The sequence below is a fragment of the Haliotis asinina genome, chromosome 1 (genome assembly GCF_037392515.1).
Source record: "Haliotis asinina isolate JCU_RB_2024 chromosome 1, JCU_Hal_asi_v2, whole genome shotgun sequence".
Classification (NCBI taxonomy): domain Eukaryota; kingdom Metazoa; phylum Mollusca; class Gastropoda; order Lepetellida; family Haliotidae; genus Haliotis; species Haliotis asinina.
In genome coordinates, this window is record NC_090280.1 from 57,916,771 (window position 1) to 57,941,518 (window position 24,748).

At 40.6% G+C, this 24,748-nt stretch overlaps 1 protein-coding gene across 1 annotated transcript in view; it reads right to left on the bottom strand.

The window, feature by feature from the left end:
- Positions 1–1,641: 1,641 nt before the first annotated feature.
- LOC137295078 (nitric oxide synthase, salivary gland-like) overlaps positions 1,642–24,748 on the bottom strand; it is a 46,421-nt gene continuing 23,314 nt past the window's right edge. Inside the window, exons 8-26 of the mRNA XM_067826362.1 lie at positions 20,820–20,921; positions 19,937–20,131; positions 19,393–19,493; positions 18,496–18,640; positions 18,024–18,128; positions 17,217–17,266; positions 15,478–15,615; positions 14,672–14,846; positions 14,277–14,421; positions 13,770–13,848; positions 12,739–12,932; positions 10,811–10,980; positions 9,452–9,662; positions 8,575–8,662; positions 7,993–8,126; positions 7,388–7,545; positions 6,918–7,109; positions 6,397–6,567; positions 1,642–5,648 (exon numbers count right to left, since the gene is read on the bottom strand). Coding sequence (XP_067682463.1) covers positions 5,535–5,648; positions 6,397–6,567; positions 6,918–7,109; positions 7,388–7,545; positions 7,993–8,126; positions 8,575–8,662; positions 9,452–9,662; positions 10,811–10,980; positions 12,739–12,932; positions 13,770–13,848; positions 14,277–14,421; positions 14,672–14,846; positions 15,478–15,615; positions 17,217–17,266; positions 18,024–18,128; positions 18,496–18,640; positions 19,393–19,493; positions 19,937–20,131; positions 20,820–20,921 — 2,667 coding nt within the window. The 3' untranslated portion in view covers positions 1,642–5,534. The remainder of the gene's footprint in view (positions 5,649–6,396; positions 6,568–6,917; positions 7,110–7,387; positions 7,546–7,992; positions 8,127–8,574; positions 8,663–9,451; positions 9,663–10,810; positions 10,981–12,738; positions 12,933–13,769; positions 13,849–14,276; positions 14,422–14,671; positions 14,847–15,477; positions 15,616–17,216; positions 17,267–18,023; positions 18,129–18,495; positions 18,641–19,392; positions 19,494–19,936; positions 20,132–20,819; positions 20,922–24,748) is intronic.

Consider the following 24,748-nt stretch of genomic DNA (forward strand, 5'->3'; position numbering starts at 1 on the left):
CATCAACATAGTGACAGCCGTACAGCAGAAACACCTGTACATCAACATAGTAACAGCTATACAGGTGGAACACCTGTACATCAACATAGTGACAACTGTACAGTTGAAACACCTGTGCATCAACATAGTGACAGCTGTACAGTTGAAAACCTGTGCATCAACATAGTAACAGCTGCACAGTTGAAACACCTGTACATCAACATAGTAACAGCTGTACACTTGAAACACCTCTACATCAACATAATCACAGCTGTACAGCTGAAACACCTGTACATCAACATAGTGACAGCTGTACACCTGAAACACCTGTGCATCAACATAGTGACAGCTATACAGTTGAAACACCTGTACATCAACATAGTGACAGCTGTACAGTTCACACCACGCCTTGCTGTAAACCGGTATCAGACATAACCACTCAACCATGAATGACTGGTGTTAAACATCCCCCTAATTTCTGTTCAATCAGATAGTACAGCACAAGTTGCAAGAACCACTCAAGTGCAACAGCTGTACGTTCAGTCCGCTGAAAGTATGCAGAATCTACCCTGTACATTTAATGGTCCGCCGACTGTACAGTCATTGTACAGGGAACGTTTTAACAACAGTACGTCCTAAAACTTTGGTCCAGACAAAGAAATAAAACCCAAATGAACCTGTGGTGTAACAACTTGTAACAACAAACTTAACTACACACAAACAACAATTATGAAATGGATTACCAATGTTTTTTTAAGTATTCTCTTTTCATATTCAAGTAAATCACCTCTAAATACCTTCACCATGTTTGTGTCTTTGACTGAAGCCGTCATACTCACTAAATCAGATATACCCATCACTGGATCGAATAAAATGAACCCTTGCCAAGTAGTTAAAAATGGCTAGTATTGAAAACATGATCGGTATAAAATATTCGGTCAGGTCTGCGTTATACTGGTGGGCTCAGTCCGTTCAGTTCTGTCACAAACAGTCCCATTCGATTCAACAATCCTCAGCAAACATGGTTTATTACGAGCATGACGTCATTTCCGGCTCTGTTCACACAAGCCTTGTTTCCTAAACCATGAGCGTCATGTCGGCCCTGTTCACACACGTGTGGTTCAAAAGAAGCGTAACTCTTACTCTGTCAAAAACCACATTTATACGGGACCCTGTGCCCCGTGGACATCCTAATGTAATATAACTTCGTTAAAGCGAAAACTTGAGGAATTTTCTCAATACGACGCTTCATACACCTTTCGAGAACAAGATCATCCCTCTCGGTGACTTCTGTGATAGGACATAAACATAACGCTTTGTTGAGCAGAGGCAAAAGCAAAGGTCCAGTGATGGCTTTCGCAAGGCCAAGCAGTCTTACTTTCCAGAGGCTTTCATAGGTTTGGGCTCTGTGAGCACGAACAAGCCAGACGTTTTCCTCCCTGGCTTAATTGTTTTGACATTTCGCCACTCGGTCGAATTAATTCTAAATGTATTAAAAACTTCTTATTAACCTAAAATGGACTTGTATGAGTAAGTGAAATAAACCTTGGTCATACTTTGGGTATTGAAAAATACTAAAATTTATGGCATCGATCAACGACTTATCTTAAAAATATTCAATTTAGTCATATTACGAGTTATCAAAGCCCTTTCTGTGGTACATTTTTTTTCTTTTTCTTTTTGCGACTTTCAAAATCAGCGGGTCCATAACAAAATTAAGAAACGTAAAACCACATGGAGGTGCAGCATCTCCTAACTGATGTCCTTCTAGTTCCGGATCATCTTGTCCTATGACAAATTACATCTCTCTCGAAACAAACTAAGAAATCAGAATCCCTATATAGCTAAATTACGTACAGTACCATATCTTCAGACCTTCACATAAAATGCATATTTGTAACTTAAAAATAGTAACAACAGTAACAAATGTATCATAAACACGCACCAGTGCATAAGTTCATATAAGAATAATACACATTGTCAACATTGTCAAAGGCCAACAATGAAAAATAGTATGTACATCAATTACGTATTGTTCATGCTAAAACATAACCACAATTGCCCGATCCGGGCTGCAAGAACATCAGCAGGGCCCGTAGCATGTATACTAAGGTGATTTTCTACAACTAGGGGCTGACTGCACGCGATAAATCTTGAAACTACACTTTACAGTAACAACGAACACGTAACCGACAACGTCAACATAACAACCCTCTTTGTTGACAGTTGTTGATCACTGAAGCAGTTGCTAGGCAACCAAAAGTGTCCATGCCTGATACAAAAAGCTACGATGGTTCAATCATAGCATCGGGCACGCAAATAAAACGAAATACAGCAAATACATTGTGTCGAACTGTCGTCAAGAAGCAAAAGTAGGTCTCTGCGTAGTTCTTATAAAAAATGTTCAAACTCTGATGTGTCGAATTTAGGGTTATCTCGAAGTCATTTACCAGTCTTCAACATTCCAGTTCGAATTTACTCCCATAGATAGATCTTGTATACAAGCCTACAACAGTATTCAGTTGAGTTGAACTATGGATGACTCGAAGCACACAGTTCAACACAAAGGTATTTTAGTTTGTTTGGACTTAATTCTATGTCTAGTACATTTTGCTGTATATATCGTTTAATATTCTGTAATAACAAGGGGTGGGAGATTATATCGGGGCCGGTATTTTACATGAACGCTGGGAAAAACTGATGTAAGTTAAATCTGCCACGCATTCTCTGAACCGCAACATTTTCCCTTTGCTTGCTGAAGTTTAGATTTCCTCAGGTTGGTGGAGTCCGACCTCATATGGTCTCCTGTTCAAGTTACAGGGATAAGTTGCCTCTATCTATCTACTGGTGTGTAGATAGGAGCATTTTCAAAACGTACTGATGATGTTCTCAGGACTGACGACGCCTACCACATCCATTAAAGACAACAACTCAGTCCCTGTCGAAACTGAACACCGTTATTGGTGTGGCACAAAGAACTTTTGGAGCGGATGGCGTTACCGAAAAAAATGTCTTGTGCAACGTATTGGTCCAAGTGATGATTTGACAAAACGAAAAAAGATAACAGTGCTTATGAAAATAGATTCAGCAGAACCGTTGAATGTAACATTATCAAAATAAGCAGATAACCTTACATGTTGTAAGGTGAATCAGGTGACAAAGCAATTTTTTTCGAAAATATATTTCACAGACGATGAAAAATATTGTCATTTAACACCATTAGAATACTAATACTACTATTTTAGTGAATACCTGTGAACACTAGTGGCAACAAGATATATACATATATGGTCATTATGCAAATTTACTTTACATACTTTAAACAATGATTTGATTATGTCTTATACAATATCCATGAACGCCTCAAGTATATATTGTATATGAAGAAGCAAAATAAATTAATTGGGAAAGTATATTTCTATGTTGAAATGTATACCTACAACCTACATTATCAGAACCATGACTAAGGTTGGCGCTAACAACGGCGAGGAAACTACATGAACGGCGACGAAGAGAGAATCGGGCGTGCCTTTGTCAGTCGAAATGCTATCAAATCACCTTGAAGTATTGTCTAATGAAGATATAAGCATACAGTATTCGTACAGGTAGGCTAGATGGTTCTTTACCTGGAGTGAATGAGTTTGATTTTACGCCGCTTTTAGCAATATTTCTGCAGTATTATAAATGGACTTCACACATTGTACCCATGTGGGGAATCGATCCCGGGTCCTCAGCGTGACGAGCGATCGCTTTAACCTTTAGGCTACCACACCGCCCTTCTTTAACAGGAAGGGAAATATCATGAACTGTGCCGGTCAGAAACTGTTATGGTTCGAGCCAAATATAGTAGCTGTTTGAATTATCAACACTGGAAGAAATATATAAGATATAAGACTGAAGATAATAAACATTTATTCCTACGTTTAAAGCCAAGGGTGACCCAGTATGTTACAGTTTTCGGACCCTTAAATAGTTTTGTTGTTGCCTGCTTTTAAGTGGGGTTGTATGACAAAAACATTAACACTATAGATTTGGTGGAAAATACGTGATATCTTGGGGATTTTGAAAGTAGATATTATGTCCTGTCAGATATGTGTTTGAGTCTGGAGGCTCAAGGAAAACAGACAAGCAGAACTGATCACAACCTGTGAACAAGGCATATCAGAGGATCACACGGGGTGTTGGGGTTGGGGTGGGACGGTGGTTGTCGTACTGAAACAAAAGGAGTAGGGGCGGTGCCGAATGAGAGCTGGACTAGTTTGGGGCTCGGGCCGTGAAATCAGATACCGAACAGATTCCGTCTGGTATGCGTGCGCTGGTTGATGGGTCAGGGATTAGATATGACTATTATTAAGAGTGAAGCCTTGGCGGTTGGGGTTGGGGTTGGGGTTGGGGTTGGGTTGGGTTGGGTTGGGTTGGGATAAATGGGTGGAAAGTGGGTCACTGACTGGTTGTGGGCCGCATGCTATATGACATAAAGATGGGGACTTCCTGGCGTTGTTCTGGACGTTAAGTGGGAAAGAGGTTTGTTGGTATGTGTTTAACGCCACACTCAGCAATATTCCAGCTATATGGTGACAGTTTGAAAATTGTCGGGTCTGGACCAGACAATACAGTAATCAACAGTATGATCATCCATCTATGCAACTGGGATACGATCCCGTTACTCGCTTCATGTGGATGAGGTACTGAGTGAATGATTTACGGGTAAATTCAGTCACCGAGAGCTGTCTTATCGACTCAAGGCTTACTTCATCCTTCTAGCTCTTTATAACAAAACATCTTTTCAACAAAAACAAAGATTTTTGAAAACATCAAACTGTATTATGGAACGCTACTCAAACGGTCTGATCCAAATACAACGAACTCAAAGAGTATCTGGACAAAAGCATTTCGACGCATTCCGTCAACAGTTGTTTCCGCTCACTGGTAGTAACACTAGTTTTAACATAACCTACTAATCGTAAAACTGACTTCGTTACATCCTTTACACTAATCTGACTCACCATCGCAGAAAAAGGACAACCTTTTGCGCTGGGTCGCGTCTTACCACGTCTATATAATTCTACCATTCTAGCGACGCTTCGTACTAGTATGCACCGATATTTAACAGAAGCTGATATCAGTGTTTGGAATTAACCATGCTGAACACAACTAAAAATAGAAAACACTGTAATACGCTTTGCATTTCTGCTACAGAATATTGCTGTGAAGTCCCACAAAATAGAAAATAGTTGTAGAAATATGGCTCAACAATGAATTATGTACATAACAACGACATATCAAAGGCTCCAAGGCCTCCAAGACAAAACAGTAACACCTAGTGGCCTTCACCTTGTACCGAGACCCTGACATGGCGTCTATAGTAAAACCCACGTGATCCAAATGTTGCAACAGTTACAGCAGTTGTTCACATATATTCAGAGTTATCTCCCCTCTAAGCAACAACCACAATTTGCAGTTCAAATGTTGGCATTAAAAACACTTATCTCTACATCTACCAGATGATTTAAAGAGAAAGAAAATTTATATTATTTAGTGACAATCTGTCGACTTCAGTTTTCGGTTGGCATTTCCGGTCGATCAACTCCTCCTTCTGGTTCAATCCTCTGCTTCATGAAGATATTCTTGCTGGGAACTTTGGGTTTCCCAGGAAGAGTCTTTCGGTCCTAGAACAAGAAGAGTGAGTGAGTTAAACTTAAGTGTGTTAGTTCAGTTGTATGCCACCTTTAGCAATATTTCAACAATATCACAGCGGAGAACGCCAGAAATGGGTTTCACGTATTGTAGGTATTGGGGAATCGAACCCGGGTCTTCGGTGTGACGAGCGGACGCTTAACCACTTGACTACCCCCGAAGCCCCAAGTTTCCGTCACATGGAAACTTTGTACATTAATAACCTCAGCAATAATACAGCTATATGACGGCGGTCTGTAAACAATCGAGTATGAATCAGACAATCCAGTGATCGACAGCATGCGCATCGAGTTGGGATACGATGGCATGTGTCAACAAAGTCAGCCTGCCTGACCACCCGATCCTGTTAGCCGCCTCTCACGACAAGCATGGGTTGCTGAAGACGGATCTTCACGAGTTAGGAACGTGTGCATTAAGCCTGTATGTACGGTTTTACCTTGTTTTCGTTAATATTCTACTCGCAAACAAGGATAAGTTGAGCATCGACCTGACAACTGACCCGTATTAACATGTATGAGTGTCGCCCACTGGCGCGGAATCAATTTTATCGTCAGCACTGCACGTGCTCTATCTTTCACAAAACAAACAGGTTTGCTCACTGCCATGCACCGCCTACTTCTCGTAAACGCATTCTCTGCGCAGGTCCAATTTATCCTTGTTTGCCAGTAGCATTATCACCGCGGGTGACACCACAATTAGAGTGGTGAAGGTGCTACTCACGGAGGCAGGAATGGGCGTGGCTACTTCCTTCACCGCGTCGGGTTTGGCGGGCTTGTCAGTGGAGTTGATGTACTTCAACGCTCGTTTGCTAGAGTCACGTGACCTGTCGGTCACCTCTGTACTTTTCTGAATACTAACGCCGAAGATGTCTTCGTGGAATCTGTTTGCATCCTGACAGAGAGAATTGACAAAAATTGTTACGAGACCCAAATAAGCTCTGCTCAGTTCATAGATGTATACGGAATATCATTATATATTCAAAGGGAGATAACTCTGTTCTTTATGGTTCATGTGTTTGCATACTACTTTAAGTCCCACCATGCTGTATCCCAGTAATATGTTGGTGGACATAAAATAACGGACTTGGATCAGACAATCCAGATCCAGAGAGTGACACAATGAACATCGAATGGTTACAATGGTTACTCCAGTCATCACAGTAATGAATTCATAGGAAGAGACATGTTTTTCATTGCAACATTGGAAAAAATGAAATACTTTAGAGTCATTTTTCAGCTTACCCTCAGTTTGAGGACGAAGGCTCTAGCACTATCTGGCGTTAATCCCCCTTCCTCTGAAAGAATCCGCTCCAGGGTGCGCGTGACGTCATCAGCCATCGATACGTCGCCACACACGTAGAAATGTCCCCCACGTTTCATTATAGCGTTACACACGCTCTTGGCGTTCTTCTGTAGTATGTCCTGCACGTACACCTATAGAAACACACAAGGCAGGATGGAGAACAGTACATACTATACTACGGAATCGTATTTGGAATCTGCGTACACGAATGAGAATTGTTTCACGTGGGCTGGGACACGTGAAATAGGCTTCGCACTTTGTACCCATGTGAAGAATCGAACACCAGACTTGGGCGTAACAACCGCACGCTTTACATATTAGGCTACCAACTCACCCATATCGTTGCGGAATTGCATCAGACTAAACGTTTCAAAGAGACATAAGTGACTGTGTGGCTGTGCGGCATTACCTTGGACTTGCCGGGCTCTCGAGACAGGGCCACGTAATAATCGGACATGACTCCTTCTTCCTTCAGCAGCTTCAGCTCTGACTCGTATATATTGTCCTCCGTCGACATCCGGCAGCCGAAATACATATACATTTCTCCCCAGCCACGCTTCTCGCCGTCTGGAAACAGTCACAGTCACACATCAGAGACAAGAACCTACCCCGCCATATTGCGTGAATGTTGCCGAGAGCGGTGTCCTGGCGATTAGCTTTCTGACTCTGAGGGTGTGGGTTCGAATTCCGGATGGGACTCAACCCCACAAAAATACTAGAATTTGTAATGCGTAATCCCAAATGTAACAACTATTTAATTTACATTCGACCACTTTCTAAATGGCACTGTATTCGTGTATTTGTTTGTCGTTCACAAAATGGTCAACACTCCTAACTGGAGGTTGCCATTTATGGTGGGTATGGAAGCTGGAAATGGTGAAAGGAAACGAAATCGCGTATAGCAAAAATTAAGTAAGCAATAAAACGAAATAAAACATGTGGGATGAAAAGGCTTTCTAACATGCACAGCACACTGCATTGTGGAGTATGTACCTGAGGTAACAATGTACTCACGTGTGGGGACTGGGTGCATGTCTCTGTCCACCTTGCGCTGTTGCCAGAAACTTCGGAAAGGTGCGATACCCGTACCTGGACCAACCATCACCATCGGCAACGTGCTGTCCTCGGGTAGCCGGAAGTTCGGGGCACTGTGGGTCATAAACGCTGACTGTAATATATGACGTCTACGAGATTGCCTCAGGGAACAAGAAAGTAAGAAAAGGTTTAGGTTCCACTAAACTAAATAAGAATCTGAGCGAGTACCGTATGCAAAAACTGAAGAGAGACATGTGACAGCTGTGATTGGATAACATCATGTAAGATGTTTATGTTTTGTAAAAGCGCATGCATCCAGTAATTTAACTGAGCATAATTTGAAGTATTTAGTGATGTAATTTTTATCACCATGAGTTACGCTTATTGTGTTTACACATATTTTCCAGTTGGTGATCTGGGGTGGACGTGATCAGCCTTCTGTCGTCGGAATATTAGCAGGATAAATTAGACAAAATTTGTGTTCCATTTGGTGTTGGGTAAACTAAAGGTTTCACGGCATCTCCGTTTGACTTCCTGTTAGCCACGTAAAAGACTACTCACGCTCTGATAGCACAAGGGACAATTTCGCCGACATCGCATCTATTGAGCCAACAGGAACACACACCCTCGTGCACTGGACCAGCACCACCTGCAACACCATGACATCAACGACTACAGGCTTGAATTACTTGTTTATGATCTGGAACGATTTGTGAATGGCATGTTCGTTCCCAATCAAAACCCGACGCATACGCCTTCAAACCTATACGTTACACACTTCCATTGTCCAAAGGACACACCCATCCTTTAGTATTCATATGTATTTAAATGTAAAATATTGTTTATCAAAATGTGATACAATGAAATAGAAAATATTTAACTGGATATATTTTTCTAAATATACTTAGAGGAGTGACTGAAGACGTCTGCTTACAGATCATGGTATAAATAGACCAGCGTTTCAAGGTTATACCTAGTGCTATCCATAGGAAATAAAATACATGTATAATCAAAAGCTACATATGCAACGTAACATCACGTAAAATGATTAATAATTACAATCCGTAACCATATTTACTATCCAAATGGTGGAACACAACCAGTGCAATATATGTATTATTTTAAAATGTGCAAATATCACCCCTGCTTACGCAACCACTGTTTTTGTATTTCCTTGTGTGTGACCTCATTAAACAATTGAACGTGACGTCAATGAATCCGGCCGTCACACTTGCTTACCGTGTTTTACTTCACAGACGTACATGAAAAAAAGGCCAATAAAGAAGTGATTACACTCGCAAGTGTGCCACACGACTTCTAGGAAACTCGTATAAAATTACGTAAATAAAACAAAAATCACTGTTTTCGTATCAGTCGTATGGCACACCTGCTTAGGCAATAATCTCTATTGCCTTGAGTACAAGTTAAGCCCGGCTACCCTGTGTCCTGTACTTGACGACGGCGATGGTGGTGTGGACCTCCCCTGGGTAGACGCATGGGGAGGAGCTGATGCTGTAGTAACGCTGCTGGAGGAGGGGGAGCTGTGTCATCAGCAATGACGGCGGAACCTTGAGGGAGGGGAACTCGTCCAGAACCTCCACCAGCGTAGGCATATTGTCATACTTCCAGTCCTCGTAGGCGTTGGATTCCTGTACATAGTTCAGACTTTGTTTTAGGGTTTAAAGATCACGAGCCCAAACATTCAAGACGGTGGGTAGAAATAAATAGAAAATAAATTATAATTTTAAATATATTTTTGAGATTTTCTCTAAATTTTAGGCAAGTAGAGACAATCGTTAGGAGCAGGATGAGTTGATCCCAAAGCGAGAGTTGTGACATGAGCAGGCTTAAAATTTAGATTATTAAATTATAAGTTCAAAATGTTAGAGACAGTACATGTGAATTGTTATTGCATTCTACTTAGTACTAGTGGGTGGAATACTAAAATATCCAACTGCTTTTCATTTTCATTCATGTTTGTAGTTTTAGTCAGTTTATGTACAGTATTTCAGAAAGTGTATTCATGGGTGATTGTTCAACTGTATGTCGGGAATATAAAATGTTAGAGACAGTACATGTGAATTGTTATTGCATTCTACTTAGTACTAGTGGGTGGAATACTAAAATATCCAACTGCTTTTCATTTTCATTCATGTTTGTAGTTTTAGTCAGTTTATGTACAGTATTTCAGAAAGTGTATTCATGGGTGATTGTTCAACTGTATGTCGGGAATATAGAAACATGTTAGCATGTTGATAACGAAAATCCACATTGATGCCGCGCTCGGAATGTGTATCACTTCAACGAACTTAAAGGACGGAGACGTAGCCTTGTGGTTAAAGCCATCACTCGTCACGTCAAACACCCTGGTTCGTTTCTCCATATGGGTAAAATGTTTGAAGCCAATTCTGAATGTCCCTCGCCGTGATATTATCACTGGAATATTGCTAAAAGCGGCGTAAAACTAACCTCATTCAATCGCGAACTTAACAACGGGTGTTATGTTCACAGAGCTAGGTTAAATTCAGGGCTAAGACTGGATTCCATCTTCAGTTCGCAATACGTGCTCTTGCGTAATGAATACCTTTAAGTACAAATCTTCGTAATTACACATCGGAAGGGTATATCCATTAACCAGCGACAAAAACACTTGGTGTTAGGGTTAGAATAAATATTTCAAGCCCATGGATGGAAAATGCAATATTATTTTACATGGTATTGTTCGTTGAGTAACTAATAAAGGTCCAAATTTACAAACGCTTCTGACAATAACTAGTTTCACGCAATGGTTACTCACACTCGACAATAGTTCCAGCTTTTCTTTGTCCTCGTCACGTGTTGCTAGAGTAGCCAGTAGTTTGAGCAGGGCCTGAGACGGGGGTGTGGTCACATCCAGATACCGCGTGAACGCTGTTCTCAGTGAACATTGGGGCATCTTCTCAAACTTCATCCAGTTCTTTACAGACCCTAATCAAACAATAAGGATCTGCATGTGAACATGACCGAGCATAACCAATAAAAAACGGAATGCCTCCTGAATGACATTCGCTGTATTGATGGAAGATGTTCAAGTAGTGAACAAAATAATAATGCGTGAGTGAGATCTACGCCGTACTCAGCAATATTCCAGCTATATGGCGGCCGTCTGTAAATAAATCTAGTGATCAACTGCATGAGCATCGATCTGTGCAATCGGGAACCGATGTCATGAGTCAACCAAGTCAGCGAGCCTGACCACCCGATCCCGTTAGTCCCCTCTTACAACAAGCATAGTCGCCTTTTATGGCAAGCATAGGTTGCTGAAGGCCTATTCTACCCCGGGACCTTCACGGATCATGGAACGTAGTGATACACATACTGTTTTGTGTGGTGATCTCAATTCTCGAACTGGTAAAACTAACAGCCCGTCAACATCCTCAGATGATTATACATTACGTAGATACTTTCGATTTCATGCAGAAGATGATGTAAATGTTGATAATCGGGCCCCGATTTCATGCAGAAGATGACGTAAATGTTGATAATCGGGCCCCGATTTCATGCAGAAGATGATGTAAATGTTGATAATCGGGCCCCGATTTCTCGAAACAAACTTAAGTTTTTACTCAAATTTCAAACAGAGCTTGACAATTTGAAACTGCTGTATTTGTAAGTCAAATACTCAAATGCATTCTTTTAAAATGCAAAATGCCAAAACACCTTAAGCAGTATTTTCACAAAAAATAAAAATAAAATAAAAAAAGTTTTTTTTCGAGAAATTGGGGCCAGATGTCTCACGATTCAACTACAAATTGGACCAAAAACGTTTAGACATATGTTCCACATTTCAACTGTTTATCGGTAATGGGAGAGTATAAGGCACCGTGGGAAATATAAAGGGAAAAAACATGTTGTGTGAATCAGGGTGTCAATCGTTTTATATTCAGTTTTATATGCTAGTCTGGTTTCTTCCAGTATATCTGACCATTTACCTCTTGAATTAATTTGTAAGTTCCCCGGTATTAATCACAGCATGAACGATGATAACGCATCTACAAATATTATACGACTGGTGTGGAATGATAAGTTTGCAAGCACCTTCTTATCGAACGTAAATGACATCAATATTTCTTTTGGAGAAATTTTACTTCAAAAACTTGATGCAGATGTAAATGGGGCCATTAACGACTTTGTAGAACGTTTATCGACTTCAGCTAATTGTATGCTTCAGTCAGAAACACCAAAAGTGTTTACTTTGATATTGAACAACAGACTACTAAACAATGTTCGTAAAATATCGTTTAGGTTTGTTATGTTAAATGATTAATGAGGGTAGAAAAACTCTGTCGAGAAATTAAAGAAAGTCGATAGTGTACTTTATGTAACATGGGGTTTGAAAATGAAAGCCATTTTACACTGATACAATGTACGTCCTTGTTATCATGAATTAAGACAGAAATACATTCCAGACCATTTTCTTGCAAAATAAACCGTACGTATTTATATCATTGTTACAAAGTGCTAACAAAGTGCTCATTTGTCTTTGTGTATAAAGCATGCATTAGCAAAAAGAGATCTCCTAATGAAACGAATTGTATACCCTTGGATATATAGTAAATATCCAAAATGTTCCTTAATCACTGCAACACTCGTGCATATGATACCTTTCATACAATAAACATCTTTTGACTTTTGACTTGACATATACGCTCAGATTGCTGAAGTTGTAAAAGCCGATGCTCATACCGAGTGGAGTTGTCTTCTCCTGAAGGATCTCCGTCTTGACGACTTGGTCGGGAGGGGGCGCATTGTGCAGGCGGGCCAAAATGGCCTCCACTAGTTCAGGCGAATTGGCAGGGAAGATGCCGATGTGGTCACCAGGGTGATACATCATTTCAATGGCTCCCTGGGTATCAAGGCGAACCAAAATTGTCTGTCGGCTGGAAAACATAAGAAATAATGGTTAGATGTGGAAGTGTGTAACAATTCTGACCTTTGCCTATAGTACGCAAGTACGGAAAAAGGGAAAAATCACATGATAAAAAATGATACCATTGAAGAAAATACGTCCGTTGTGGTTGCTTAATGATGTGATTATGAAAATCGTCTCTAACTGGTTTGGCTAATGAAATGGTTGAAACAAATGTGTGATGTATCTCGGAACACCAAGGTCCCGTTCCACAAAGCGATTTTAGTTTAACCCCCATGATATAACATTGGATTACGACAGTCATAGGGCTTTGTGTAACAGAACCCTGGGCAATGAATACTTCGCACGGTGACAAGTTCGTCAACACATTTAATTTGACACAGATATACTATATCGTGTAGAATGAAGGGATAGTTTGGTGGATTGTGGCGAGATGTGGTGTGATAGGTTGTCCCATGTCAAGTGAAACTAATGACCACAAAACCATATGTGGTGTAGATGGGTATAAAATAGAAGCGGTGCGGTGCGGTGCGGTGCGGTGCGGTGCGGTGCGGTGCGGTGCGGTGCGGTGCGGTGCGGTGCGGTGCGGTGCGGTGCGGTGCGGTGTAGAGCGCAGTATGGGCGGTGTGCAGTAGTGTGCAGTAGTGATCAAAATAATGAGCATCGACTACGCAACTGGGATACAACATGTGTCAACCATGTCAGCGAGTCTGACCTCCTGATCACGTTTGTCGCCTTTCACAACAAGCATGGGTTACTGGAGATTTTAACCCGGATCTTGACGGGTCCCGTAACCCGAGGATGAAGAAGGAGGCAAGTGGAAAGATGGACGAGTGAAAGTACTCACGGTGACTCCGGGGTCTGCAACTGTGTTCTCTCAATCACCTTACACGGCATCACTGTTTTACTGTGGAGCTTGGCGAGTGCTGGGGACAATAAACGTTCAGTAGATTATTAAATACAATCAAGTACCGATTCAACCACCCTTTACGAACATTAAAGTGAGGTATCAGGCGTCCATATTTCTCAAAATGCAATGTGCGATGTTTTTCATAGTTCCATAAAATGCACTTGGGTGACTTGTTTTAACCATGTTGATGACATCGTAAAGTCGGATCAGGTCACGCTGACTAGTTTGCAGTAGCGCCGCAATTCGCTATACAGGGTTACGTCCCTTTGTCGTTCCAGAAATCACTGATACTCACTTCTCATTCTCCCCGTTAACCTCATGGTTATCGTTTTTCGCCAAAGTTTCAGTGGTGTAAATTTGTTGTCCTCTATCTTTTTGCTACCCCGTAAGTGACTGACGTAAGGAATATACTGCTGAAAGAGGTGACTCACTCACTCTACCTACCTTCACAGATGTCCTGTTCCTTCTCGTTGTCCATGGGCGTGATGCGGAACTTGCCCGGTGTCCACGTGTTGTCCGCACTGGACAACGCCCCCTGTACCTCCGACATGTTGATGTCGTCTCCTAGACAGAATGTGTCACAGGCAGCCTGTGTGAGGAGTGCAGGAGTTAGTGTGACAAAGCATTGAAATACGGTTCGTGGTAATTGCTTCAATACAGCATCATGGACACACATGTTTAATTCTCAGAAGTATTTTACTGTATGACATCGTCCAGGAAATAATCAGTCTTGAAATAGAATTTCCGGTGGCTGAAAAACAAATACAACGAACAATTAAGTGAACGTATCTGACTCATAATTATGACATATGTCCGGTTGATTGGTCAACGAACATCACCTTGAAGACACCTTGCGCCCAGTTCCGGAAGGACTCCTCCTGTCCACACAGCTCGTCTCCCTCCCCGATCTCATAAATCTTCTCTCCCCCGAGCTCCCTCAGCACAGTGTCCACATAGTGGCCGAAGGCACAGAAGCTTGGGTAGGCTCGTGACCCCAGGGCGAACACCGAGTATCTGGAACACCATGCAACAACTATTGCCATGTTGCCAGGATAACTTTCAACAGAACTGAGGTTGAACTTAGGTGCCAATATTGCTTTGCAGAATTCGCTCGTAACCTGTTTCAGGGTCCCCTAGTCCGATGTAAAAAATAATTTGCTCCATATAAAATCTGTATCTTGCTCGCACCAATGTTAAACACGTTTGGATGCTTTCATCATGCATTCTTTTGTCTCGCCATGACGTCACTGAAATTCTGGTCTGAAACGCCTTCCATACAACTCTTGAAAGATTGTGCATTGATAAATGACGCGGTACTACAGTCACACTTACGTTATGATAATGCTAGACCTGCTAAAATTATCGAGTATGAACCAGACAATCCAGTGACTGATATAATGAGCATGGATCTAACCATCTGCGATACGATAACATGTGTCAGCCAAATCAGCAAGTCTAACCACCCGATCCCGTTAGTCGGCACGGCAAGCATGGGCTACTGAAGAACAAGTCTAACCCGGATCTTCACGGGTAAATGTTGCTGCAATAATGCTGAATACAGTCATCGTAATGTGCTGGCAACAACGGTAAGAAACAATCAGATATACTGTGGACTCGAGTTGTAAAGAAGTTGAGTAAAGCGTACCTAATGTTGCCAAGAGGGCCAGTCTCCATCTTGAGGTTGTCGTCATCGTTGTCGCCGTTCAAGGCGCTGTCGGTATTCGGGCGGACATCTTTGTCGCTCGATGAGCTCATCCGGTACATGGAGGACTTAAGGTCTCCGCTGTGAAAGGAAGATTAAGAATACACAATACTGACAATAGCAGGTCAAGTATGAAAGGTGTGTTCAGTGCTACAGTTGCATGGTGTTTTCAATATGAGTACAACAGTTACATGGTGTTTTCAATTTGAGTACAACAGTTACATGGTGTTTTCAATTTGAGTACAACAGTTACATGGTGTTTTCAATATGAGTACAACAGTTACATGGTGTTTTCAATATGAGTACAACAGTTACATGATGTTTTCAATATGAGTACAACAGTTACATGGTGTTTTCAATTTGAGTACTAGTTACCAGAGACAATCTAATATTTGTCTCTGTAGTTACATAATGTTGTCAATATAAGTATTACAGTTGCATGACGTTGCCAGTTTGAATACTACAGTCACATAATGCGTCTAGCTTGAGTACTACAGATACCAGACACCAGTTTCGTTTGGAATGCTGACGATGAATGTTAGTTTCAATCCGACAACTGAAAATAATCATTTAATTCGAATGCTAAAGTTAACTTGTATTAACATTCTGAAATCTGGAGGTATTTAAAACTTTCACATTTAAAGCCATGTTTGTAACTTGAGTGTCCAAGAAGACTGACATTTTCAGGTGAAATGCTAGAGATGCTAACGAAGAAAGAGTGGAGGAGAAAGAAACAGCTGGAATGTCATTTGATGGCAGTTGGAAACTATTTCTGGTAATCACAGTCATTATTTCAATCACAATGTTGCACAAAATATTGAATTTTCATGACATTTCGACAGTAATGTTACATACGTATGTAATCTAAGAAAGGCATTTGAAAAGAATGTTTTTAAAGGACACAACATTACACCTACGAAGACGGATTCGAGTTGCGCAATACAATGAATAAACTTTGTGCTGCTGTCCAGTGAATTCATGTATGGGTACACAGAAAGTACGGGTAAGTGTCATTTTACGACACTTCATTCGCTTCGAAGAGCGTTATGTTTGTTGTTTAACTCAGCAAGAGTCTGTCTATATGACGGTGGTTCGTCAATAATCTAGTGTGGACCAGATAATCCAGTGATTGATATCCTAAACACCGATATACACGATGTCGTAAGTTGTCAACCGAACCAGCGATTGTGACCATGCGATCAGTTGCCTCTAAAGAGCATGAGCCGCTGAAGGATTTTAAACAGTTTGCGAAAACGCCACTGGCTCGCTAGCTCGCGTAAAAACCCGGCGGGGCCAGTAAATCTCAACAGTCATTGGCACGACTGGCTCGTGAATGTTTATGTCACCGACATCTTAAGTTATAATACACCTTTAAATCATACACCTTTATGGCCTAATAAACATGTTCATCACATTAGCAGTTTAATGATGAAAGCCCTGTCTTGCAGACAACATCTTTATAATACATAGATTGTATATCTATTTTTATACTTATATTTATGTTATATATTTTTGTAATATTTTACTTAGTTTCTACATTTAAATTTCGGACTATTGAATTATTTGTGGATTAGTAAATTCCAGGGATAGCTAACCTGACTGGCTAGAAAATTTGGAGACTGTTTCGTAAACTGATTCTTGTACAGATCTTCATGGGTGGTCGCAGTAAAAATTATACTTACTTGTTACTTCCTTCCGGGTGTTTCATATCGAAAAGACTCTTCGCAAAAGCCTGAAATGTGTAATGAAAGTAGTCTGGATAGGGATTCAAGGCAACAGATTGGAGATGCTACGTGCGAATAAAAAGGTGTTGCCTTGGTAACAGCAACGTGACAGCTATGTCACAGTCTTTGAGAGGGAATAGAACATGAAAATGCGATTTCTGTGCATGATAAACATCTAACCTTTGAAAATCAATAAATTTGCATTTGGGCAAAAACATGACATGTAGAATAGTCTTTCAAGTCTTGTGGCTACAGCCATTTTCACATCAAAAATTGTATTTTTTCCTAACATTACAAAGCTACAGGTTACTTCCATAAAGTGTGTCAGGAATAAGTTATTGTCAAATTATATCATCGAATTTAACAACTCGTCTTAGCATTTTCAATTTCTAAAATACTCGTATACTTTCTTTTGCTCTTCAGTATATATGCACCATAGGTCCTTATCTTACCATACACATGAATGTCTCTTTCTGATTGGGTAAGTCCTTAGAGGCGATGTATCACTTTCAATGTAAATCGATGGAAGGGAGATAACTCTAAATCCGTTTACCTTGTGTCGTCTGCAAAATGGCGATTCGCCTCCCATTCAACAGAAGTGTTTCAAACAGTTTAAAATTAAAATTCAGGTGTTCGGTAAGATAAATATGTTGTTCACTGGTCCCTCGAGTCCGCAGGGCGAGGGGAACATGAACAAACCTCGAGGGTACATGTGCCTATGACCCCCTCGTGACCTGTAAAGAACCTATATAATACCGGTCTTACCTCCCCGTTCTCAGGAGGGTCACCATTGCCGAAGGTGCTGGTAACGATGAGGACTAGGGCTTCGTGTTCGAGGTCGATGATATCGTACTCCTCCATACACAGCACCTGTAGCATGAGCGAGTGAGTGAGTTTATTGTGGTTTATGCCACTTTGTCAGTTCTCAGTATTCAGTTTTAACATGGCGTGCCATTTTTATGTGGGAGTTGGCGGCAGTGGAGTAGCCTATTGGTTAGAGCATTCGCTCTTCACGCCGAAGACCCGGGTTTGATTTTCCACATAGATGCAATATATGAAGCTCATTTCTGGTGTCCCCCATCCTGATATTGCTGGAATATTGCTACAAGCGATGTAAAACTTGGCCTTCACACATTGTGCGCTTACGTGGAATCGAACCCGGGCCTTCGGTGCGAAGAACGAACGCTTTCACCACAAGACTACCCCACTTCCCCCATTTGTAAAATGGAACATTTACCTTAGCATCGAAAGCGTGTTTGAAGATCTCACAGAGTGTCCTTGCGAACCGCTCAGACTTTCCTGTTTCCGTGGCGAACAGAATGATGCACTTGACTCTCCTTGCTAGAGCCTTACCCATCAGCTTGGCCGAAAACTTCACAGCCCTGGCGACAGTTAACATATAAACCTTTTGATTCAATACTTCAAGAGTTGTCTCTGCAAACCTTTCTTGTAAAATATGATATTCATGAAGTCAGACACTTGATTAATGTGACGTTAATTTTCAACTGGCCGTTGTTGTCGTTTGGATTGTGGGGGTAGTTTAGGACGTGTTGAGAGGATGTACCATGTGACACTTTGATAAATATTTCAGCCTTAAATTTAGAATCCGTTCATTGTTACGAAAGTTATTTTCAGGGTCATTGTTGGCACCAGATTTGTTTTAAATGGTGACTGCTAAGATGCCGAAAGAAAACGAAAACATGGTGTTTAAATTGAAGGAATAAACATAATTTCAAACAGCACGATAGCGGTATACAGGAATACGCTTTTCAAATAATACATATTGTGATATATTTTATACTGGGATACTGGGTAAAATAATATGTTGCCGGAGAGAGATATCATGTATGTTTATTTATCTATCTACTCAGCATTTCATTCACAACTGTTTATGTAAATAATTAATTGAAATATGATTTATTTTAATTATATACTGCATTGTATCAAAAATAGAAACAGAACCTCTTTTCAGTGCGGTATTATGCAGAGAAATGGATCATGTGCATGAACAGTTAGCGCCACTCTCTGTCAAACGCTTTGCATTGTATTTACTTCATATATTTACAAAATTACATCCCCCAAAAGTAATAAGGGCATCTTTATTGTTACGAGTTATCTCCCCTTAACCACACACCTTGCAAGTTCCCTGAAACCAAACTTTCTCTTTGGTCGGTCCAAAGACTTTGACTTGTCCCCACGATCCTTCTTCCACACGTGGGATTTCCATGGATCTTCCTGCAAAGGTGAAAAGGAATAACTGAAGGTTCGATAAGCGTACAATAAGCGTTACAAGATTTACAATAAAAAGATTTTATAGCGCTTCCACCTACTATTTTTTATACTTTTTTGCGTTCCTGTACTCAGGCATATTCCAACAATTTGGCGCCAGTGTACACAATACGGACAACGGTCTGTCAAAATCGGGTTTGAATATTCAATTCAGTGATTGATATCATGAGCATCGATCGACGCATCTTCGACGATGAAATGCATCAACTAAGTCAGACAGCGTGTCCATCAGATCCAATTATTTGTCTGTAAAGACGAGCTTAGGTCGCTGAGGACCATTTTAACATGGATGTTCAAGGGGCTATAGTATACAAACAGGTTGTCAGTAGTTTGATAGTAGCTTGATAGTACGTTGACAGTAGGTTGACATTCCAAATACTTGTACCTACCTGATATTCGTATGATGGTTTCAGTTTATATAGAAGCATCTCCTGATGGAACACCTGTGTCAGACTCCCGCTCATGGGAGGCACAACCCACACCCAGTCCGCCGGGCACCCACCCCGAAGACGCTGCTCGTTCTCCAGGTGCTTCATGAACGACTCCGACGCCGCGTGGTGGTCAGTGATGGTCACACCTGTGGACTGAAACGTCACGTGGTCAGATAATTAGTGAGTGAGTTTAGTTTCACGCCAAACTCAGCAATATTCCAATATTCCAGGCATGTGGCGGCGGTCGCTAAACAAGCGAGTCTGGACCAGACAATCCAATGATCAGTATCGTGAGCATCGATCTAAGCTGTTAGGATACGATCTCAGCCCTCTTGTCTTTTGCGAGGACATTGGATTAAAAAATGTGATGACCCGGACTCGAAATGCTTCAAAGTACATCTTTTATCCTTATCACAGACACAAGGGCCAGTGCACCCAATCCCGTAATTCGGCTCTTACGACAAGCACGGGGCGGGTGGACATCAATTCTAAGCCTGATCTTGGCGGTTTAGCTCCTTATTGGGTCAGGCTAAGTTTATTCGTTAAGAATTTTATCGTAACATCCATTTACCATCTGCGTGTACGTACCTCAAAGCTAATTATAACTGATAACATTCATTAACATATGATGTAATAGGAAGATACAGCAGAACTATGTTACGAAGATTACCATTTCTCGCCACTACCGACACTATACATTAGCACAAAAATTGTCCATCGGTGATCAAATCGTGTTGTTCCGGGACAGGCCGAATGGCGTTAGAGGTTACGGAATGGTGCGAGTAGTAACGACTACAAACGTGTCCTGCATGCATGTGTAAGCTCTAAGCAGGGTTCTTACCTGGTAGCTATGTAGGACTGCAACGTTAACCTCCACTAGGGCTCGGTCACGCCACAGAGAGGAGCTCTTCCGGACGTCCAAACCCATCTTCAATGCAACTTTCTGGAACAAAAATTAAGTTAGCATAGATATAGGGATATCACTTCAGTGTTACACGTACAATGATATCACTTTTATACTGCTGTGTTTGAGTGCATACCGTTTTCCGCGCACAGTAACGGTATTGTCAGTTTTACGAGGGCTGGTCAAAAAGTTCTAAGCCTTCATAATTTCTAGACTGGTGACACCAAGGAATCTTAGGAGTTTTGTTGGACAGTGTTCTTCATCAGCATTTCCAATCATTTTACTCAGATATGTCAACTAGTTTGAAAGCAACAGGTCCTTGAAGCATATTGGGGTATATATACGAGTACAGCAGATTTGAGCTCGTCATTACTGGCATAGCGTTACCCACGGAGATGTTCCTTCAATTTTGGAAATAATCGCGTGGGGCCAGGTCAGGTGAATATGGAGGATGAGGACGTTCTTCGAAGCCACAATGATGTACTGTAGACACTGTCAATCGGGAGGTGTGAGACGAAGCATTGTCATGTAAAATCAGAGCACCAGCCCTCATCTTTCACGTTGTACTCTCATGTATACCCCAGAAAGCTTCAACGTCGTTCGCTCGTCACGCTGAAGACTTGGGCTCGACTCTCCACAGAGGTTCACAGTATGAAGTCCGTTTCTGGAGTCCCCGCTGTGATAATACTTGAATTTTGTTAAAACGGCTTAAAACTATATTCACTCACTCATGCTCACGTTGAGTTCTCAGTTAGTATAAACTGACATGACATAGCTGAAATTCTTTAAACGCAGTGTAAAAGCCCTGACGGCCGCTGACAATTTTTCACATAATAAGGTATATGAAATTGGCAATAGTCTGTGAGGCACCTGGTTGTGGTTGCAGTTCAACTCCCATATGAGTGAGTGAATGAGTGAATATGGCTTTACACCGCTTTTAGCAACGTACCAGCAATATCACGGCGGGGATACCAGAAATGAGCTTCACACATTGTACCCATTTGGTAATTGATCCTGGACATTTGGGGTAACGAGCGAACATTTGACCACTGGGCTACCCTATCGCCCCTAATTCCAATGTAATCATGTAATCTACAGTGGTCGGTCAACTACCGCATTTACTACTGCAATGGACATCCAGTTTGAATCCGGGCATGATATATCTCCATCCAGATTCATTTCTGAATGTCGCAACATTATGTTGCAATAGCTTCATAGATCTATCACGTTCCCTGATAATGTCACAATATAAGTGCAAAAGTTAAGCTATAAAACTCGAACAGCATTCAATGTAGTTTTATTAGCAACGAAACAACTCTGTCGTACAAATTGGGTAAAATTGTTGGTGAAATAGGTTAACAGTTATTGTCTTCATATTACACTGAACGATGTTGATTAAAAGAGAATGTCACGATGCAGCGAATTTTAAAAAAGAGTTCCCAAATGCCATATACTCAAATCGACATTTTAAACTAAACTAACGGGAAAAAGTAACGATACCAAGTCGAAATCACAGATGTATTTGAAAAAGTCAAACCACGACTGTGAAAAAGGAAACTGCATTTAAATAACAGTTGTATGGGATGTGCAAGGGATGTGCATGCCCACTTACCAGTTAATAAAATTCACTTTCCTTTTTTCACAATGGTATTTTGTCGTTTTGTAATATATGTGATTTCGATTCGGTATCGTTTCTTTTACCCGTTAGTCTATTTGTGTGCTTAAGCTCTAGCGTCTGAAATTTAAGAGTAGAACTTAATACTGACCATCGCCCCCTCACAATCCATTATCACACAAAATGTCAGTTGAAATTAAAATGGGTATGTTCTGAGATCGTGCCTCCAGTGAGTGAGTGAGTGAATTTAGTTTTACGCAGCTTTTTGCAATATTCCAGCAGTATCACGGCGGGTTACACCAGAAATGGGCATCACACTTTGTACCCACGTGGGAATCGAACCCAGGTATCCGGCGTGACGATCGAACACTTTAACCACTAAGCTATCCCAACGCCTCTGAAACTAAAGAAAACTTGGTATCCTTACAAGATTACTGTCTGTAGTTTCGGCCAGCTAATAAAATTGGTTTGTCAAAGACTCATCTACATAGCTGCTCTTGGAATTATCGTCCTCGTGTTCAAAACGGAACACACAACAAACACAGAATGAATTGGTGTGTTTCAGCGCCAGTTTGAACAGTATTAGAATCAAATTGTTCTTTTTTCCAAACAAAAACATATAATTATTCCTACTGAACTAATATCTCATTCCTGCAATTGTTTTTTTTTTTGAATGCCTTGGTAATTATGTTTAAAAAGAAATTTGCTAAATCATGACTGAACTATGAAATAGATTTGCAGTCACACGACCTGTACGTTTATGTTAATGATGAACATTTGTACCCCCAACCCCCTACACACATACACCCCAACTGCCCCCACCCCCAACAAGAAAAATAAAATAAAATGAAATAAATAAATAATAAATAAATGAAAAATACAAATAAATGAAAAATAAATAAAAATGCAAATAACACATACATACATACATACATACATACATACATACATACATACATACATACATACATACATACATACATACATACATACATACATACATACATACATACATACATACATACATACATAAACAAAGAGCAAAATTTGTGTATTTTCAAAGATAAAAGGTCTAAGAATAAATAATAATGAATAAATAACAATCGATTAAATTATGAAAAAAAACCAAAAACAGATAAAAATGAAAATAAAAACTATATAATATATATGTGGTCTCACTATCTCCCATAGTACATAGTACGGAGTTAATGAAACTAAAAACAAAAAAATCACCGTGGTTTGACTACGCTTCCGTATCTACGATACTCATCAGCAGTTGTATTATCCGAATTTATAACATTCACTATCAAAGATTTTAATTGAACATATGTTAGAAAAATATTATGCAAAAGTATTCATAGATTGCTGACTCAGTTCAGTAAGTACCTTTGTTTTAAAGATCATGACTAGCTTAACGTGTTTTCTGGTCAAACTCAAACATACATGATCAAATGGACTGAGCGATGCACGTATGTAGTCTTGTTAGTTCTATAGTCAGTTAAGGTGTATCAGTTTGATGTGAAATCAGAGTGCAAAAGATGAAGCATACATCTTGAGATGACAACTTTTTGTCTACTGCATAAGAGCGATGTTTCCAGCTTTAAGTGACAACGGTTAAAAAATCTGCATCGAAACATCGATAACAGTGAAAATATTACATCAAAACGCTCTAATAAAGCAATAAACAACATGTCATCCATAAGGTTCTGTGGTACACTTTTTGACGGTACAACATCGAGATTTCTAAAATCAAACAAATACTGAAAGTAGCCCATTCACGTCGAATTGCAATTCAAACTCAAGAACAAAGATTACTGGGGAAAATAGCACAAAGCAGTCTTATTAATATAAACATGCTGTGCTGTTCGACAACATTCTCACTTCTAGATGACTGAACCAATGCGAAACGACAAACACCGAGTTGTCGACCTGAAGGTGCGGTGGGGTAGTCTAACGGTTAAAACGTCCGCTCCTCACGTCGAACACCCGGGTTCGATTCCCCACATGTGTACAATGTTTGAATCCCATTTCTGGTGTCACCTGCCGGGATGTTGCTAGAATATTGCTAAAACCGGTGTTTACCCGTACACCCTCGATGAGAATTTCCACGTCACTGTCTCTATTCATAATAGAAAAGTTAACGTATTTGACTGTTGTATACTTTGTGTAATCCAAACTCCAATTTCACATTAAAATGTATGTCTTAAGTGGCAATAGATTTTCAAAATATCGAATTCCCGATTTAAGAAGA